Source organism: Stegodyphus dumicola, chromosome 6 (assembly GCF_044657685.1).
Source record: "Stegodyphus dumicola isolate Sdum_Otavi_A_Nest chromosome 6, ASM4465768v1".
NCBI classification, from domain to species: domain Eukaryota; kingdom Metazoa; phylum Arthropoda; class Arachnida; order Araneae; family Eresidae; genus Stegodyphus; species Stegodyphus dumicola.
In genome coordinates this window covers 121982139-122004001 of record NC_140773.1, presented here as the reverse complement: position 1 = coordinate 122004001, position 21863 = coordinate 121982139, and the positions used below count along the sequence as shown (strand labels likewise).

The 21863-nt window shown below is 34.9% G+C and overlaps 1 protein-coding gene across 2 annotated transcripts in view; it reads left to right on the top strand.

Annotated features, from left to right (window-relative positions):
* The window catches only part of LOC118190561 (arylsulfatase B-like), a 51392-nt gene extending 30790 nt beyond the window's left edge, over positions 1 to 20602 (top strand). For both annotated transcript variants that reach the window (XM_035361298.2, XM_035361297.2), the window contains exons 8-10: positions 193 to 489; positions 8825 to 9276; positions 20399 to 20602. In XM_035361298.2, coding sequence (XP_035217189.1) covers positions 193 to 489; positions 8825 to 9276; positions 20399 to 20560 — 911 coding nt within the window. In that variant the 3' untranslated portion in view covers positions 20561 to 20602. The remainder of the gene's footprint in view (positions 1 to 192; positions 490 to 8824; positions 9277 to 20398) is intronic.
* The last annotated feature ends 1261 nt before the right edge of the window (positions 20603 to 21863 follow it).

Genomic DNA, 21863 nt, shown 5'->3' with positions numbered 1-21863 from the left:
ATAAGGTTATAAACCTCAATTATATCAAATAATATTAAAAGGCAAGACCCAATAATACATTTAAAATGTTTCTTTTCGCATTTCGTATATTCTGTAGTTTTTTTTAAATGTATGAAGATGTAATTTCCGATTTGAGAAATAACATAGCGCATCGATTATTAACTTTTTAATTTTTTTTCTTTATTCCCACAGCTAAGGTTTCTGCTATGGACGATTCAGTAGGAAATATATTCAAAGCTTTATATGAAAAAAGAATACTGGAAAATAGCATCATAATTTTCGCATCCGACAATGGCGGCGAAACTGATCCTAACAGATATGGCTATTCTTCTAACTACCCACTTCGAGGCAGAAAAATGACTTCTTTCGAAGGTGGTGTTCGAGTGCCGGCACTCATATGGAGTCCATTATTGTCACTCAAAGAACATAGAACTTCAACGCAACTTATGCATGTCACGGACTGGTTACCTACTCTTTACGCAGCTGCTGGTGAGTACATGACTGAAAAATCACATTCATTGAAAAAAAAAAAAAAAAAAAAAAAAAAGCAGTTCATATGATATGGAAAAGAATTTTAATATTATGTACAATTGGAATGGCAATGTTATGCGAGAGTAATATTTACATATATATTGGAACTAAATGTTACAATCAATCAACAGGATATTTTGTTAGCTGACACGGCTTTGTTACCAGTGAAAGTTTAGTAAATGTGAGTGTATTTGTCTCGTAGTCAGAGAATATGAGAATTAACAGTTAAAAGCGAATATCCACTAAAGTGGAATGTTCATTGACTATATTTTAGTTTTGACTAATGCAAAACTAGAATACATTGCTTTTTTCCTCAGGTCAGTTCTAACTAAATTTTATGCAAAATTTAATACACCCATAATTTTAATGAGAGATCCTTACACAAATGCATAATATTTGATACTCATAACAAAAGAATGAACGACATACGTATAATTACTGGGAAATTTTGTAGTGTTTGCAACCACTTTTGCTTCTCATTTATGTTACCATTAATGTTCGAAAATTGCTAATGAACACATTACCTAGTTAAAATTTGTTCTGTAAAGATGCAGAATCCTGTACAAAATAACGTTTCCTCAATTTATCCAATAAATGTATTCCGAATAGTTAAGAACACCTTAACTATCCGGAATAACTAAACAATATTAACCCTAATATTGTTTCTCTCCTTCCCTTTCCTTCCTGATACCCTTGTTGTAGCTGCCTATTTAGCCGTTAGCAGCGCTTGATGTTTTTGTAGCGACACTGTTGCAATTGCTTTCGAGAATGGCTCCTGAAATAGATTTAATCGGCAATGAATGTTGAACTCTCATTTTAGAAGTAATTTAGAATAGCTGCTTATGTAAATAAACCTGTAAATAGTTATGTATTGTCTTGATTATTTACATACTGAACTGATTTTTCGAAGCGTGTTTACGGTAAAGCCTTTTGATCCGTTATGTACTTTTGAAATTCCAAGATACTTATTACTCCTCCAGCTTTTTAGAAGCCTTATGTTGCTGCATTTTGCGTTCGGCATCTGTTTTCCATGCTTAATCACATAGCTTGTTATAGAAGTCAGTTGCTGTGTAATTCAAAGTGTCTCCATACATTAGCCTGCGCTAATAAATAAACATAATTTTATCGTATTTTTATATTTCTTCGTTTGTAACAACACTTTTACACTGTATAATTTATTCTTTGTATCATACTTTATTAATTGATTGATTCTATTAACTCTTCTGTTGATTGATAGATTCTATAAACTTGATTCTTTATATGGAAAAATAAATAACCCCGTTATATTTCAATAATTATTTTTTTTTTTTAGTCTGCTAGCGGCCGAGCGGTAAAGTCGCTGAACACTGGTAGTTCGGTCCGAGGTTCGAATCCCGCGAACGGGCTGGCTGCATGGGTGTTTTCGTGGTTTTCTCCATGTGTAACGTGTATACGAATCAGTTTCCCTTAGAAAGTCCTCCTCGAAGGCATCCCTCTTAGGCAGATAGCCCTCGAGGCTTTGCCATAATCACACACACCACACCACCTTTTAGTCTGCTAATAACTGCACTAAATTAATCAGTAAATAAATATTTTTTGCTTGGCTTTAACATTTGCTAATATATGTTATATTTATACACTTTATTTACAATCTGCTAATTATTATATGAAACTACTCATAACTTTATAGCATAAAAGTATAGCGTTTTTTTCTTAATTAAAATATCCAATATTACTGAGTTGTTTGTCTGAATATTAATTTGAGCGTAAGAAAAATTTTATTTTCATTTTAAGGACTGCCTAGTAGATAACGTCTAGATTTGCTACGTAATACGTAGATTAACTAGGTAATGTGAAAATGTCAAAGAATGTTTGCGAAACGTAAAAAGTACTGCGCTACTATTTTAAGGGTCTAAGGCACTGGGCTACAAGAACTGCTCATTAATGAGGATTGTCCGCCAAAGACGAGTGTCCATTAATAGACGTTGGACTGCATAGTAATTTTAAAAAATTCAAAACAAAATTAGCCTAGAGATCTTACGATTATTCAGCTAATTGTTTTGTCAAACTATTACAGCCTTTTCTATTACATTTCCACCCTCATTAGTTTCATTTGGCTTTTACTTATCATTACCAGATTTGAAAATACCACTTTTCTCAAATTCTAAAGTTTTAAACCATGGTTTCGTTCTTAAACTATTTTAAATGTTATGATGTGTAAATATATTTTTCATATGCATTGTTGCTTTAACGGCCGATCATATTATATATTACTTCTTCTAATTTGATTTAATTACATATATTGCTCCTTTGCATATTTCCTTCTTTAGAACTCTGCGTTTTTGACTGTTTTCTTATAATACTTTATGAAAAATTGAATTGTCAGTCTATAATTAACCTTCTGAGCGGCCCGGTCTTTTGGATCTCTCATGAAGATCTGTAGCTAGACAAAGCCTTTAATACTTAAATTTGCAAATTTATCTACTTTATTGTCTATTTTCATAAACTTACATTCATCAAGATGGTATTTATTATTCATGAAAGTAAGAAGGTAAAATATCTTAAATTATAAGCAAGTGACAAAATTCTCATGACCAGATAAAGCCGGCCATGGCACTCAAAGGGTTTTAATAAGAATTTTATGAATATGGTATTTCCATAAGTTACTACTAGACATTCAGAAATCTAAAAATAAAACAGACTGTATATTATAAAAGGTAAATATTGATCACTTTTCAGTGTATTAAGAGATTAATTATTTAATGGCTGATGTTTAGTAAGCTAGGTATACTTTAATAAGTTAGATAAGAAAATTAAGACAGTGAGGGCACATGACTTTGACGAGCTAGCAGGCGAAACTCCATGAACGGTGAAGGAAGCGAGGTAAAAGTGGGGATACCATTGTGGTTCTGTACTGCATGTGGGGTAACCTAATGGGAAGCGAAAGCAGACCAAAGTCAGTCTGCGGAAGAAAATCAAACGTTGGCAGTCAAAGCTAGGCTACAAAGCTGTGATCTCTAAGCATGTGAGTAGAAAATGGTCTGATCAATTTATGTTCTGGGTTGATTCAGTAACTTCTGAAAACTTACAGCGTTATAGCTAACTCTAGTGTTGAAGAAATGCGTTTTTAGTAATATGGTCGATTATAAGTCCAATTTCAAGCCTTCATGGATCAGTTTGTTTACGATCAGGTAATGATCATTCCCAATTCTTCTCAAAATCTTATTCGGTACTACCTAGAATGTGTGGAAGTTTGCTTTTGAGGCTGACGCTCAGGCTGCAGATGCCATAGCATAGCATTGGCCTTATAATGCATAGGTTTATTTTATGAATATTGCATAGGTACGTTGTATAGTAGGAATATGCGTAGGTTGATTTTATGAACATAGTAGAATTAGGTTAATAATAGGTTAATGATATAATAGGAATATGCATACGTTAATTTTATGAATATGGTGAGTACAGAAAACTGGTTGGCAATAACATAGGATTTTCTTATGCGTGCTTAATATGACAAGTCCATGTGAACCTTTGGTCACTAATAACCCGTAGATAACTTACATTATTTACCCGGTTCAAAATTTCCCCGAATAAGTAGAGGTTCGAATCTTGGAACTAAATTTTGGGCCTCCTTTAAGAGGAACTTAGACTTTGAGCCATTTATACTGATTTTCCATTTTCTGCACCAACCATTATCATCTAAAAAATTCTGAAGTTTGGAGATGGCATTATTGGGTAGGATAGAGCTCACGGCTACCTCAGTATCGTCGGCATGGCAAGCGAACATAGAGTTATGATCCAGCTTATTTCTGAAAACATCGATGGGCGCAAGACAGGAAACCTGGAGCACTCCTGCAATGATGTTTCTGAAAGTTGAATAGACATTCCCTGACTGACATTAAACGTTCGGTCGGTAAGAAAGAATTGGTTTGGTTTATTAGAATACGGCAAAGCAGTAGAGGGCTATCTTTCTAAAGGGAGCGGTGCCTTGACGTTTTAAGGGAAATTCGCTCGTTTACACGTTACACATTGAGAAAACCACGAAAACGCTCATGCAGTCAGCCCTTTCCCGAAATTCGAACCTCGAACCGAACTACCAGTGCCCAGCGACTTTATCGCTTGGTTGTTGGTGGGCCGGTAAGAAAGGAATTGAGGAGGAAAATAATATCCCGACCAAAATTCATCTTGAGCGGTTAGTAGTCTATTATGTCAGACGCAGGAGGATACTTTCGCCACATTTAGTATGCGCAGTGCAGTGCTTTTCTTATGGTGAAGAGCAGCCGCGATAAACTCAACTAGACTGACTAGTTGCTTTGAAGTGGACAGCTGCTTCCTGAATCCGTACTGATCGGGATCGTAGGGAAGCAGTTGGAGATGTGGATTTATTCTTTTTAATATAATGCGATTGTAAATTTTGCTGAGATTGGAAAACAGATTTATACGGCGAAAATTCTCCTTTTTGGTGCTGCGCCTTTCGGGCTTGTCGAGAACAAAGACTTTAGCACTTTTTCAGAGATTGGAAAAATAACATAGAGTCAGGCAGGCATTAGTAACTCCAACGAATTTGGGCGATAGTGTTGGAAGATAAATTGCGTAACACGTTGTTGGTAATTCCGTCAAGTCCTGAGGCCTTTTTAATGTCCAATTTACGCATTGTATTTTAGATTTGACCAAGATTAACGATATCAGGTATATGGCTTGATGCATAGATTGAGATGGGATTGTTTTGGATGAACTCAACAATCCCATCAGTATCAACGCTTGGTACTGATGTATCAGTATCAGCTCAGTATCAACGCTTGATACCATAAGGAAATTATTTCCTTTGCATATTCTCGGTTTTAGTGTCTGTGGTCTGTTTTAAGTCTTCAGATACTTACCTTAAGGCTGTGTTCTACGAGATAAAGGCGTGTTATTTAACGAAATTAGACACAAAAAGGAGCATTTTTCTGTGAGTCTGAGTATTTCTCACAGAAATTTTAAAGTGCATATCAGACACTTTATTTCCTTTAAAGTCTATCATATTGGGGATCTTTGATCATTTTTATGAAGTCCTTTCGCTTATACGTGGAGTCCTTTACTACAGTAAGAAGTAGTCTGAAAGTCTGCTTCGGGTGCTGAAATTCTGCATTACCTCCAATATCATTATCCTGATTTATATTCGTTGCGGCATATGGAACATTCTTATTAACATTTACATCATAATTGGAGTTACTTGGCGTGGTAGCTTCATCCATTTGTTCGACAAGAGCAAGGATGGGATTTCTTGTGTCAAGTCCTGATTTCAACTTTTATTACTACGTGAATAGTTATCCTCTTTCGGATTTTTGCTTTAACTTCTTCATCTATCGAGGTTCGATCGTTTGGATTTGATATAGAACGATAAACTCAGGCGTTAGGCTTCTTGAGCTTTTATTGATGGTGCGCGTTGCGCCATCTTCCATGTACATAGCTTCGGCGCTTGCCTTTTAATCATCGGATTAGGGAAGTGATGAGAGTAATGGCGTGAACTCAGCATGGGTTAATTCTTAGAAGGAACAGTCGTCTGCTCAGTAGACGCTTCAGAAAATATAGCAGGCTGTCGGCTAAATTAAAGATTAAGAAACCCTTCATTTTAATCAGTGTGCCCAGTTCAGAAGATTCTTTTACGCTGATAGAGCCATTTTTCTCCTGTCTTGATTGGAGTCTGTAAACCTCCTTTATGTAAAATATGGCTTTACCTCCTCTGTGATGAAGTCCAGAATTCGTTCTAGCATTCAAGCCAGGTTCAAATCCCTGAAGTTTCAGTAGAAGATAGTAAAATGATACAAGTGCCGAAGCACTTTGTACCACGCATAAGGACGTTTTGCATAACGCTTGAACTAAATTTCCAAGTGCCAACCTCTTATGAGCAATCAATATAAATACGCTCAGCAGAAACATCTCCTCTCCTGTCTTACAATCTAACAGCCTCAGCTTAAATACTCTATCGAATTTGCATTCTGATGAGAAAACGGAAAGAGAAGTGACAGTAAAGATCTACATCATAAAATAACTAGTTACGCAAACTAGCAGCAACCTTACAATGTAAAGAAATAGAAAAAATGTTAATTTTTTTAACTTTATAAATTTACTGACGTCTCGGCCTTATTTATCTGATTTTTCCCCATTTGTAGGAGAAGCTTTTTGTTTTCGACTAACTGGCAGGTATTAAATGATATAACATAATTACCCTCATAAAAGTAAGTTATTAAATATGTGTAAGAAGGACGTAATGTTTTAAGGTACCTTCTGATTTCTTTCAAAATTTAAGTGTTTTGTTCGTTATCTGGTTCATAATTTTTTTAACTTTGTTATTCATTCTTTCTTAATAATTATTCTCTAGGGCTAGAAATTTAAAATTTCCATTGCGTATCTTGTCTAAAATTAAAAATCTCTAAAAGAGTGCAGTAATGTAGAGAATGCTCATTATAGAGAGGATGTTCACATATTTTAATGCAGTGAAACAATTAATCATAACTCATATATTATTTTCTGAATGCTCGATACGATTTCTGTTGCTTGTGCACCTTGATTTCTATAACGAAATTGCATTTACTTAAATTTAGTGTGAGAAAGTTTTCTTTTCTCGTATCAATTGTCTTTGGTTTACTCGCATAAAGTGCCGTTTTTAAGAAACAGAAAGCACAGTAGTTTGTCACTGTCACAATAGAAGACGAAAACTTTATAGAAATCTGTTTCCTTTTTTGTGTAGAATTCCAGTAACAGATATTGACGTGTGATGCTGGTTTTGTCTTGCTGACACATAGCCTTGTCTTTCTTTTACACTGAGGGATCAAGAAGTAAGATTTCATTTTTAATGAATTGTTCACTTCATAATGCCGCATAACAAGTGCAAGATAATGCCGCATAACAAGTGCCGCACACACTGAATTACTCTATATATCAGAGCCCTTCATAAAGCCATATTTTATATAACCGTCAGAATATTGTCGAACCTAGGATGTTTTCTTCTTATTTTTACGTGTAAATAACATCTGATGCAGCCGTTTATTTGCGGCGATTCTCGGAACTTCGCTGAACTTCACTTCGCTGTTTATCGTTACTGTCGGCAAGAAAAATTTTCTCTTTCTGGACATCATTTGATTGTTCATCGGTTATAACCGACACACAATTTTTCGCTGTTTTATTAACCATTAATCCATTGTGATATAATATTATAATTAATAGTAAATAAGAGCAAAAAGAGATGCGTAGTATCTGAAATAATAAATACCAAATAATCACTGAAAGTGCTCTAAAGCTGTATAGCCACCAAACGGTGACAGGAATGCGGCAGTAGACTCTAGTTTAGGCTCGGCGTCGTCGCTATTATACAAAAACATAAGTTTGATCCAGTTTGGGGGGGGCCCGCGGATAACGTTAAAATAGATTATAAATTAATGCCCGAATAAGCTTCAGTATCTTGTTCTATTCCTGACGACATTAAATTCTGAATCTGGACATCATCTGTTTTACTTTAAACTATAATAGAGTTTAATATTATTGTAACATGTAATTTCTTTATGTTTATCTGCGATGCTTTCATAATCTAGTGGGCATTTCGGAAACGCTGCGATGAAGGTATGGTTAATTTAAGTTTTCTGTTGCATGATCATGAAGCTTCCTTTAAAGCCATCAAAGGAAATTTTAAGCTCTTTTATCTTTTACGACAGAAACCTAATCATTTTCTGTTATAACCATTTAAATGTAGCTGTCCTTCATCTGTAATAACCACAGCAAGTTTCTATTTTCACGCAAAAAATTATTTTAATATAATATTCTATGTTAGTTAATATGCTGTGCTATATGTCTTGGACGAAAATGATGAGCATATTTTTCTTTTATTAAAATTGATCTCTGTTTACTGCTTTACAGTTCGTAGAGACGGAGATTTTTGAACGCTCGTGGTATTGCCTGTTGAGAGCATGGACCCTATTTAATTACTATCAATTTAATTTCTGAAAAATTATTTCAGCTGCACACTTTTTTCTGTCTATTTGACGCTGTATTCCTATAGAAAAGCAGTGATTGTCAACTTTTCCTTTTTGAATGTTAATGATCAGTATTGATTCGAGAATTCTTATTTCGCATTTATATTGGAAAATAAAAACATTTTCTCTTTGGTAAGTAAAAAATGTATATTTTATTTGAATGAAACATTTTGAGTTTAAAAAAACTCCTTCAGTGTGAAAGCTATTGCCACTTAATCTGTTACTTAATCATTTGTTAATTTCAATTACTCGCTTAATGTGCTAACGAATTCTATAAATTCCCATTGCTTTCTTTTACTTAGGTGGTGATGTGAATGATTTAGGTGCCATCGATGGCCGTAATATGTGGGATGCTCTCATTCAGAATTCTGAATCTCCTAGACATGTACTTCTTCACATTTTGGATCCAATATTTGGTATGTCTGCTCTGAGAATTGGAGATTTAAAATTAATTAATGGGACAATATATGACAAATTAGATGGACGGTATGGTCCTACAGGCTTTGAAGATGTGCATCCCGGCTCTATGGATGAATGGATTTTCAGGGACGGCAGTGTTGTGGAAACTATTTTGAAAAGAATTGGATTATGGCTGCCTAAATCTCCAGATACATGGAGGCTGAACGCAACTATAAACTGTAATGGTAATTTGCCAACAGAAAGCGAAGTATGCGATCCATCAAAAGCACCTTGCCTCTTCAATATTACAAATGATGCTTGCGAATACTACAACTTAGCTACTGAATATCCTGAGGTGAGAATGATTTTATTGTTGATTGAAAAAAAAAAGATTTATAATGTTGTAAGGTCCCTCACCTGAAATTCTAAGTTAATGTTGGAAGTGAGGAACCCAGGAACTGATAAGTGAATAATCGCTAGAGTTCGAAGACAGGAAACAACAAGAGAGAAGGGTAAATAACCCTTTATTATTTCTATAAGATTTCACAAAACTCCGCCTGGGAGTGAACAAATAAAGTCCGCACTTTGGACTTGAACTTAAAAGACTAAGAATTAAACTACGTTCCAAAACTACGTTCTGGCCGGAAGTAGTAAGTTGAAGTTAAGAATTTGACAGGAAAGGAACTTTAACTTAAAATTTAACTGTTAATAAAATTAACATAATCCTTACATAGCTTCCGACCAGACTTTAAAGTCTTAAACAAGGTCGTTTTGAGACCTTATTTTTCGAGTATTTAAAGTCTGAAAAATTATATTAACTACACTCTTCCAACTTTTACATTAACTAAATGACTCTAAAGTTTCGTTTTTAGGGCCAACTTTACAACAATTCTAAAAGCTAGACTAAAGCTAGGAAAAATAAAACTTTACAATGAATTCTTTCTGGACATTATATCTTGACATAAATCTTTATTCAGCTAGACTTATTTCAAGTCTTGATCCTTCCATATCTGGAAGGAAATGTCATTAGTAATGCATTTTTACAAAACTTGACTTTAAATCCTAGCTTTACGCTTTTAATTCATTATTTGGCTCTTATGCACTTTCATTCATCTACAGATTTATTTCACCCATACTCTCCAGCAAATGTACTGAAATGTACTTAGGGTCTTCTATGTTGTGTTACCGCGAACAAACTACCGCTACACAACACCTAACTTAGTTAAAATTTGACACATTAGACATGCCAAGACTCCCTACACGAAAACTGTTTCCTATTGTAGTAAGCAAAAGCTTATATTTTACTTTTAAACGTGTTAACTGGAGAGCCTAACATTAAACACATATATATCAATATTGCATTCTTCCGTACTCCCATACACAGAAATAAAAATTTATTTTCTATGTCCTTTTAATCTTTACGATATTTCCACACAAAGATCAAACATTTCTACATGAACATGAACATTTAAATATTTACACATTACTTTTGAATTCATTTTACATCAACAGTCATAGTTGCTTAATTACACTTTACCAAAATTTACACGAAATTTTAGCTTTACGTTAACATATTATAGTATTCCAATAGTCTTCCGACTAAACTTATTCAGAACTTACTTCTCGCAACTTGCGAGTTCTTAACAAAAAGTATTTAACGCTAGTAGCTTCTCGCCAAATTACTAACATAAAAATCTATGTTTACGAACATTTACAAAATATCGCTATCTGCGATTTAAATTTTTCTAAACAGCTTTAGCAACTTATAACAATATGATATAATTTGAACTTAAAAAAAAAAAAAAAAAAAAATTAGCAAAGAAATTTTCACTTATCTTTTTCTGTACTCCTGCATCCTGTCTTTACAGAATTGATCAAATGTAGAAAACCTGATAACCTCCACTCTTCTTCTCGATGTTCGATGTTCCGCTCCATTCAGTTCCAGTGCTTTCCTTTTCTGTCCTTTATGTAGGAATCTGGGACTCTTCCGGGCAGGTTGTGGTTTCTGGAATGCCAATGTCCTTTTTGACTCCGGTGGGGCTCTCCGTCCTTCAGGGTCTTTGAATCTTCTCTTGGCCCCTCTAACTTGTTGCTCCGGCACGGTTGTGTCTACAGGTCTTTTCTGGCTTCTCGGTCTCCACTCTGGTCCTCCTTGGGTCTGCCTTGTAGTTGTTGATGCTGGAAACTGTGGTTCACGTCTACTTTTAATTCGTCGTTGAGTTTTCTCCTTTCCTGGGGCGGCCCACCAGCGGCCGAGCGGTAAAGTCGCTGAACACTGGTAGTTCGGTCCGAGGTTCGAATCCCGCGAACGGGCTGGCTGCATGGGCGTTTTCGTGGTTTTCCCCATGTGTAACGTGTATACGAGCCAGTTTCCCTTAGAAAGTCCTCCACGAAGGCATCCCTCCCCTTAGGCAGATAGCCCTAGTGTGCTTTGCCATAATTAAATACACCACACCATTTCCTGGAACCTTGTCCGCAGGCCTCCCTCGTGTGGTCGATGGCACTTGAGTTTTTGCAGCATCCTGGGTTCTGACTCGTTGATCTGTCGGTGCTAATTTCCTCCTTTTTTGTGCGCTTGTAGCCTTAGTGGTATGGGTTTCCCTGTTCGAAGTTTGTTGGCTCTGCTTTCTTTTTTGTGTTGGGGGACTCGAGCTGTACTCCCGAGCTGACGGGCTTCTCTCCTTACTTCCAGAATCCTGTAATAAATCCTGCTATATTTTAAAGTCAGTGCGGCTGTAATAAGGTTTTAACTGATCGATATTTGCCACCAGTTGTTGGCCATTTTCGGCCTTTAAATAAAACGTGGCTTCTCTTATTCTTTCCACCATGTACGGCCCTTCAAACCTGGGCTCAAACTTTGCCACTTTGTTTTCTGGTGCCGACGATAACGAATATTTCAACTTCAGCACTTTTTGCCCCACTGTATATTCCAATTCCCTTCTATTTCTATCAAAATAAATCTTTTGGTTTTGTCTTGCTATATCAGAACTTTTAATAGCTTCGTCAATAATTTTTTGAACGTCTTTTAACTTAAATTCTTCTTGTCGCTGTTGTACAAAGAATAGCTTATCCAACGGTGTTATGATTTTTCTTCCTAAAAATAACTCCGAGGGGGTTTTCTGCGTAGTATCGTGCTTTGCGGTTCTCAAGGCAAAACCTAACTCATTGACACAGCTGTCCCAGCGGTCATGCAAGTTTTTCACATATCGTCTGATAATTTTTACAATATTCTTATTTACGCTTTCCGCTATATTCGACTTCGGTCTATATGGTACCATTTTTAGATGGCGTATGCCAAGTCCTGTGCACAAATATTTAAATATACTACTAACAAACTGTTTTCCATTATCTGATATTACTTTTAGTGGGGCCCCGTATTTTAATATATATTTATTTAAGAACGAATCTGCGACTATTTTAGCTGAAGCTCGTTTAAGAGGGACTATTTCTACCCATTTTGAAAAATGGTAAACGATTGTTAAAAGATATCTGTTTTTATTTATTTTTGTCCTAGGGTAGGGTCCTAGCAAATCTATTCCAACTATTTCGTTTGGAAAAGTGGTCTTTATGTTTTTTAAATACCCGGCCGGGCTGTAATTAACATCGTTTATTAATTGGCACATATAGCACGACTTAACATACGCCGTAACAACTTTCTGTAATTGCGGAAAATAAACCGCTTCGCATACCCTCTTTAGTGTTTTTCGTATACCGAAATGTGCTGCAGAAGGTAGATCGTGTAACTCCTCTAAGATACTTACACGTAGACTCACTGGGATTACTGGTCGGTATTCCTGATTTTCATTAGTTACTTTTGTGTAAAATAACAATTTGTCGATTATTTCATATTGCTGTGCCCTATTGCGGATAGCTGTTAAATCTATATGTTCAAATTTTTCAGGGTCTTCCAAGTATGCGTAAATGTCTTTAAACTCTGGGTCCTTTTTTAATTCTTCGATTATTGTTTCACGGGACTCAATAACTCTTGAGGTGAGCATGGCACACTTGATAGTGTTTCCCTCTTCATCAATTTTTATTCGCGAAAGGGCATCGGCGACCAAGTTTTCCTTTCCCGGAGTATGTTTTATAATTAAGTTGAACTCTTGTAATTTTAAAGTCCAACGTATCAAGCGAGGCGATAAATTTTTTCCTGAATACAAGCGACCCACTGCCGCATGATCTGAGTAGACCATTATCGGTGAACTTCCGAAGTAGACCCGAAACTTCTGAACTGCTAATAATACAACGAGCGTTTCTCGCTCAGTAGCGGAATAGTCCCTTTGCGTAGCATTCAAGGTTTTCGAAAAGAAAGCCATAGGTTGCCCATTTTGGGAGAGCACCGCTCCAACTGCATAATCGGATGCATCCGCTGAAATTTCTAGACCTTGCTCGCCTTCTGGGAATTTAAGGACTGGGGCATTGATTAGGGCATTCTTTAATTGTTCAAACGCGGTGTTCGCTTCGGCTGTCCAAGAAAATCTACTTTTCTTTCTTTTTAGCACTAGAAGAGGCTCAACTATTCTCGCGAAGTCTTTTATAAACATTCTATAATAGGAACATAAGCCCAAAAATGAAGACAATTTCTTAGCCGTATTTTGGGGAGGATAACTTTTAATTGACTTAATTTTTGAATCATCAGTCTCTATTCCCTTATTCGAGATTTTGTACCCGAGATATCGTAATTCCTTCACTGCAAACTTGCATTTTCTTGCATTTATTTTGAAACCGGCCTCGTTAAGTAAAGAAAAAACTTCTTTCAGATGTTTCAAATGTTCCTCTAATGTTTCGCTGGTAACTATGATATCGTCAAGATAAATTACTGTACTTTTACCTAAAACTGGCTTTAAGACTATGTCCATAGCTTTTTGGAACGTAGCTGGCGCTCCGCTCAAACCAAAGGGCATTCTTAAAAAGGCATAGACGCCTGACTTTGTTATAAACGCGGTCTTCTGGACATCCTCCGGCTTCACGGCTATTTGAAAGTAACCCGACTTGAGGTCTGAAACGTAGAATTCTGAAAATTAACATTTGCGCCGGATGCGCGTAAAAAATCGATCCCCAATATCACTGATGTGAGTAAATTTTTCACGACTAAAAAAATAATTTTTATGACCTCGTTTTTAATCTGAACATGCAGTGCGGTTTTCCCCAAACATACGCACTGTTTGCCTTGGGCGGCAATTACTTTCTGTCCCGTGCCTTTAAACAGTCTGTAACGACGAAAATGTTTTTTGAAAAACGTTTCCGATAGGAATGAACATTGTGCCCCTGTGTCCAGGAGTGCAGTGGTTGGTACATTATTTACCAAATTCTGTATCTCTGGCATAGCAATATTTTGTACTACGACTGTATTTAGGCAAATTTCTGAGGGGTCTTCTGTCCTACTCGGTGACCGTTGCCCCTTCTCGATCACCGGTTTGCGTTTAAAGTCTGGTTACCTGCTGCCTCTTTTCGCTGATTTTTATATCCACCGCCCTTAGATTTATCTGCGCTCTTGCTATTAAACTTTTCACTTTTTCCCGTCTGCCGATATGCCTTGTACTGAACTTGTGGTTTCTTTTGGGAAGTAAATCTTGAGTTACTGGCCAAACGGACTTGCACGCGCTTTCTCTGCGTTTCTTCTACTTTAAAATTTCATTGCAAGCTGGAACAGAATTTCCAACGTTTGCGGATTACGCACTTCGAGAAAATCTTGCGCTGACGGTAGAAGACGCGGTAGAATTAGTTCGATAATTTCTTTATCGGACCTTTTCCCGTATAATAAATTAAAAATATGTACTTTTCTTAAAATGAACTCTGTCAAATCCTCGAAACCGCCTTAGTATTTACTATACAGTTCTGATTCAAGCTTCGCACAATCTTTAACCACTGGAAATGCTTTTATTAATGCAGATTTGAAATTTTCCCAGTTATATGATTCAGATCCTGGGTCCCCCAACAAGAACTTTCCTATACTCTTCTGCCAGCTAAGGGCTTGACCTTTTAAGGCTGTCGTAGCGATGATCACTTTTTGTAGCTGATTCACAGGGTGTACAGTAAAATGTAGGTCTAGTTGCTCCAAAAATGTGAGCCCTTGCCATCGAAAGTGGCTGTCGGTTTCATGGCTGTGTGCAGCATTTCCACGAGGAATCCAAACCCTTCTACTGGATTCGTGGATGTTGTAGGGACCTGAAAGGTCGGAGGGGTCAACGTAAACTTCCCAGACTCTAACGACATGGTCCGTTTAGAATTCTTTTCGGGCGCCAATTGTAAGGTCCCTCACTTGAAATTCTAAGTTAATGTTGGAAGTGAGGAACCTAGGAACTAACTGATAAGCGAATAATCGCTAGAGTTCGAAGACAGGAAACAACAAGAGAGAAGGGTAAATAACACTTTATTATTTCTATAAGATTTCACAAAACTCCGCCTGGGAGTGAACAAATAAAGTCCGCACTTTGGACTTGAACTTAAAAGACTAAGAATTAAACTAAAACTAAGATTAACTAACTAAGTATAGCCAAAGCTATCAAGGTACAATGAGAGTTGGCCCCTTAACCTATTTTACTACGAAGCTTAGCAAGGGCCTGAGTACGGCCGAGCGTATAACAGCTTTGAGAGAGAAAGAGTGGCCAAAAAGGCAGACGCGCGTAATTCAGAAACTCTGTTTCTCTCTCTGTCTCGGTAAGTAACTTCGTGGTTTAAATACCGCTCCTTCTCATTAAATATTCAGCATATTCCAAAACTACGTTCTGGCCGGAAGTAATAAGTTGAAGTTAAGAATTTGACAGGAAAGGAACTTTAACTTAAAATTTAACTGTTAATAAAATTAACATAATCCTTACAATGTAATAGTTAAAAATTATTATTTGTTTTGTTTATAAGATGAATTTCTAATTTTTTAATTTAAGATTTTTTACAAATCGAAATATATCATTTCATACCTACGACTGATTTTATAAAAATTATTTCCATTAATACAGCTTAGCTTTTTAATCATATTTACACATTTTGGAGGCATATAGAAATTTGCTGCTTTCTTGAACTCTTGCAAAGTTTCGGAAAAATATCTTTTTGAAATAATCATCCCGAAGGATCTTTAGCTAAACGAAGACCACCAACTAGAGGAGAGGAAAAAGACTTAAATTAAAAAATGGAAGGGTTAAATTAAAAATTAAAAAATTGGATGGGCGTGTTTGCAAATGAAGCACCTGTTTGATCCAGCTAAGGCCAGTAAGGTGTTGCTGGGCTTGTGAAGAAGAATCAGTGTTAACATCTTTGCTAATTTCATATGCTGCAATTATGTATCCTTGAAATTATTTCACATTACTCCACTAAATTAACTGTGAATCCAGTTTTAGCAATTAAGGAAAGAAATATCAAATTAAAAGATTAATCAGTAACATTGAAAAGTAAATTATGATGCAGGTTTTGGAAACTGGAACTGAGGAAGGAAAAAAAATCACCGAATTACACTAACAATGTAAGCTTACCTGTTGAGTTATAAAAATTAATAATTTGTGAGGATGGATCAGTTGGTGATGCTACTGTGTGATGCCGGCATTTCGTAATGAGATGGCTAATTAGCATCCACGATCTACGGCTAGTCCATTCCTTTGAGTGATCACCTGCTTGGGCGCTCCTCGTAGGGGGAGTTAATGGAAAGTAGTCTGACTTCACTATTCTGTAGCAGCTCTGCGCATTTAAAACTATAGTTTCATTCTACTGCAAAGCGATATTCTAGTAATGTGGACATCTCAAATTAATTTAAATCATATATATTTGTTTTCTTGCAATGTAAGTATTTGGAAAATTTTGTACCCATATTTTTTGTCAGTTTTCCTTTTAAGATTTGTGTTTTAAAGTATCATTTATATTGTATGTTTTCTTACCCTTAAAAAAGTGTCATTACACTCATGGAAATGAGAAAGGAAGAGATACTGTACAAAAAAGTGAACGTCGCATAGAAAAAAAAATGTCTGTCAGAAATGAAAGAATTAAAATTTCAAATAAAGAAATTAAAATAAAAAAGCTAGCTGAGAATTTTAGATAATTTAAAATTGTATAAAACAGTATCAAACAAATTCAAATTGCATGCGGTCATATGCACGATCTGGAAAATATTGAAGGCCAGATTTTTGTTTTAACAAAATGAAAAAAAAAATATTAACAAATTAAAAAATATTTAAAATAAGTCTTACATTTCGCTTACTAAATAGTTATATAAACGTGTCATAGACAATTACAGTAATAATATAAGAGGGAAAAGTGGAAAAAAACTTGTGTGTAAGTTTTTTCTCTTAGTTACTAAATTTTACTTCGGTGCATAAATAAATATACATATATTTGTATGCAAATAATTATAAGCTAATTCTTAACTATAAATTGAGACTTGACGGTGATTTATTGGGGAGAAGCACTCAGTCCACCTAGCCCGAGTTATTCGGCCATATGACCAAAGTAGACCAACCCACTCAACAACAAAAGACGACATCCAGCTACACGGCCATATTTAATATAAAATTCAAGACGATTAAACTAATTACATAAAGTATATATACTAAGCTTTAAAAGCCTCCGGAAAGTCAGGCTTCAGGAACGTGTAACAAAAAAGTTAGTAAAAAGCAAACTAAACAAAATGATAAATAAGACCAGTGAACCTCAGTTTGTAATTGGACCTTATTACAGCGTACCACACAAAACGAACTAAAGAAAAGAAAAATAAAACTATTTTAAGAACATAAAATAAAAAATAACACATAATAAACAAAACTAACACAGTTAATTCAAATACACATGCACTTAAACTCTCAGCACACATAAAATCTCAAAAAATTCCCGCAGCTTGTCTATTACAGTTTATAATTTCCATAATGTTTCTTGCATATCTGACCAAATTACCATGTTTTTTTTTTCAAAATTGTCATTATAATGTCTTCTAAAATGATCCCTTGCACTCCCAGGCAGTTCACATTCTTCCAAGAAGTGCCTAGCGCCCCTTTAATTTATCACAAACCAAACAGTGATCACTGCCAAAACGTGTAAGAAAAAAAAGCTGTTCGCATGTAACTGTATACCCAAACAAAACGATTATTCGTAGTGAAATGGGCATCTTGAAATAATTGAATAAGATTTATATCACTTTGTAAATTAATTGAGTACATTTTCAATTTTCTCGTGCGTTGTCATGTTCGTTTTTAATGGAAATGCGATAATATCAATTCGAACTTAAATTGACTGAAATCTTGAAATCTTTGTAACACCGTATTTGCAACAAATACAGAATTAAAATGTCTTCTAGGGCTGTATAACTCAGCTTCGGGGCTGCTAATTTGACATCCTTGGTATAAAACATTAAAGTAAACTTCAAGACAAAAGAAAACATGCCAAATTAAAGCATGAAACTAGTAAAGCAACAACCTTGTGTTGGCATAGAGTTTAGTCAAGTCTCTATCGATTTCGAAGGTAAACAGGAATGGATAGAGGAAATATACGCAAAAATACAAGGTTAGTGCTTTGCAAATGTTATGAATGAAAGCAATTTTGCATAAAAAAGACCTTCCTCCTTACCCGTTCCTTTAGAAAAATTAAATAATTCTCGTTAGATACTGTAAGTAAAGTTATTTTGTCAAACTTAAGATAACTATTTTGCATACTGCAATTATTTAAATTTAATGCATGTGCACAGGTGTGAGTATAAGATGGAAAATTTGTCTGTCATTTTATCGAATTAAAAGAGAAACATGCCAATGTAAAATTTATAGCTAGGTCAAAAAGCCGTCTTAGATTAAATGAAATTTTGAAAAAAATAAGTAGCCATTTGAAGGATAGTCAAGGAAAAAAGAATTGCCATACATGTTCAAAACTACGCCAATCTAAGGTTTCTCCCCCTCTTTTGGTCTAACTTTAAAAAAGCTTTAATTAAATAAACGAAAGGGAGGGACGCAAGTTTTAAGGAAGCGAAACTTTATTTCAAAAGAGTATTTATCTATTAGCATGTATCTAAGACTACTACAATAACATCCTCTCTTCCAAGTTATAGCTGTTTTTCACGCGTAGTTAATTTTAAGGCTGGTTTTTCAAATTAAAAAAAATTCAAATTCATACTTTGTTGTGAATTGCGTCTTCGCGGTTAGTGCCAGCATGACATTATCACTCTGCACTTCCCGTCTCAAGGGAAAAATGCTCTATGAACTAGCTCTTCTCCTCCAATTCCTGTGTATAAGGACGGGTAGGCTATCGGCATATTTCTCAAAGGGGCGGTGGCTGTAGATCTGCCTCGTCACTAAAGACATCAGTCCCTTTTTGCAAATCGGCGACTGGTCACCTAGACAGAAGCTATCATAAAGATCCTCTGGCTTAAAGGTGCCAGCATCTAAACACACGAAAGGTGTTTTCTCCAACTTATAAACTGAACTTCATAATGGTGGTGATACGAGAGGATTTCACCAATATTTATACTAAAGATGCTCTGATATAAACATTGACGAAAGCTACTTGCTTCTTCTAGGATGCGATGCCACGGTATCTTTGATCCACGTGTATAAAAATGCCGTTAATTTTACGATGAAAATTTAGCCAAGACGACACTTTGATGGAAGTTGCTTTCTCCAAGTCCTAAACCACATTTCATAAGCGTGCTGACACCATTATGCATATAAATGACTATTCACTATAATAAAGATCCAACTATGGGCGTCCCGGCATCTTCATGAAGATAAATTGAACTCCGTAAGATGGCCGGACACCCCTCATGTTTTGATGAACAATGATTAACTTGCAAAATATGCTGGCACCATTATTCAAGTCAGCGATTGTTCACTTCGATCATTCTGTCATTCTTCATGAACTTAAAATGGTATGAGTGTTGGCACGTTTATTGTAGTCGACCCTCCTTTATGGTAAAAAGCAGTTACATTCTTCATGGTAAAATGTGTGACAAACTCATTGTTTACATTGTTAAGGCAACCGACCTCGTTCGAAAGGTTTTATTTAAAATGCTAGTTATATTTCTGAATTTAAGGGATTTTTTTATTGGGTTGCACTCACACTTAAATGTAATCACTACAAACTTGATAAAAATTTCATTATTTTGTGAAATTTATTCACAACACTGAAAAGTTCAGATAAAAATTAACAAAAACATCTACCCTTACTGACAGGAAAATAGTGATGATAAAAACATATTTTTGATTATATATTATATATTCTAACATATTTCTTATAAATGGAAAAATATGTAATAAAAATGCTTTACCATATTCTCCAGACCTACTGAAATGCTCAAATATATTTAATTATAAATAAAAAAGGATGAAGAAGTGCATCTATAATTTGCCCTTTAAATTTTAATTTCCAGTGTGGAAGACAGAAACTTCCAGTTTGTCGTCTTAAAATGTTAAAAAAGATTGAGATGTTTAACCGAAATCGATCTTTTGAACGACCTTAACCTTACCTTAATATATTACAAAATTGATGCCTAATTTTCTTATATTTTTTAGGTGGTGAAAATGATGATGGAAGTTATTTATTCTTACCAGACAGTTGCCGAACCACCTCAGACTAAACCTAGGGATCCCAGATCTCATCCTTTGTGTCATGGTTTCGGTTACGTAGAATGGCTCGAGCCCGAATATATCAGCAACTGTTCATATCGATCATAGATTTCAAAAAACAAAACTATAAAAAATAAATTTATTCGATATTATTTCAACTTCTGAACTTTCTCGTGTGTTTTGTTTGCTTTATTTGTTAATCAGTAAGACCACAAAATATAATTAAGAAATCACTGAGAAGCGTAGCAGATCATAACGGCTTTCTTTAACTCAATAATGAATCTTTGGTTTAAAACATTATATGTAATTTATAAGCTATCTTAATCATAAATCATTTATCGATAGTAAAGTTAAGATAAAACGAGCCTAAAATGTCCTAATGTGAAAGATTTATGCAAAGTGTCTTTTATATCTCACTAAGATGGCAGCATCACTATAGCATTATATGCAAGAAAGGTCGCCCGACGATGAAGTACTGTTTATGCATGAAAAATGTAGGATTGAAAGTTTGGTTTAAGATGAGGTAGCTATAGCTATGGCATTGTACTACGATACAACAGCTATTATACAAATATAATTCCATATTTCTACTATTAGCTTGTTTAAAATGTTGCATATTAAAAAAATGTATGTTTCATTTTTAAACCGCAAGTTCCAAATTATATAATAGCATTTATTAAAAAAACAGAGAATGACATAATTTATTTTACTTTTCATGCGAACTAAATTACGTTTTTCTTTGCCGGGAGAGAAGCATTATGAAGAGTTTTGAATAACAATGCAGATAATCTTCAAAATAAAAAAAAAAATTCCTTAGTTGATTTTCATTTGCGAAGCCTAATTTTATGGTAAGCAAACGGGACACATATCCCAAGCTTTCGCTTTCAAGGGCAGTTCTTCAAATCCATCTGCAATATTACAAATATTTAAAATTTTCTTGTAAACTTTAGATTTAAAAAAATTAGAAAGAGAAATGATATTTCACATTTTATTTTTCATAACGTTCTTCAAAAATCACACACTAAAAAATTCTTTCCAATCTCGTTTGTGAGCTGTACTCTATAATATATATCTATATCTATATCTATATCTATATCTATATTATATGTTGTATGATCTTAAATCCATTTAGTGCGAATACAAGTTATTACTACTTGCGCAATTGCTGCAAAGTTAGTTAATAATAATTTATTTCCTAAACAGTATTGATTAATTGATTATATTATCTCCTAAGTTTAATTAAAGTAGAATTATTTTAAAAGTGTGAATCCATACTGGTAAGTTATATTTTGAAAGATGCTTTGAAGTAATTTGAAAGCAATATGTTAATAATGTTTTAACGGGGACTGGAGTTAAATCATCACGAAGAATAAAATTTCAATTGTAAAAGGAAAAATTAAAACATGTAATC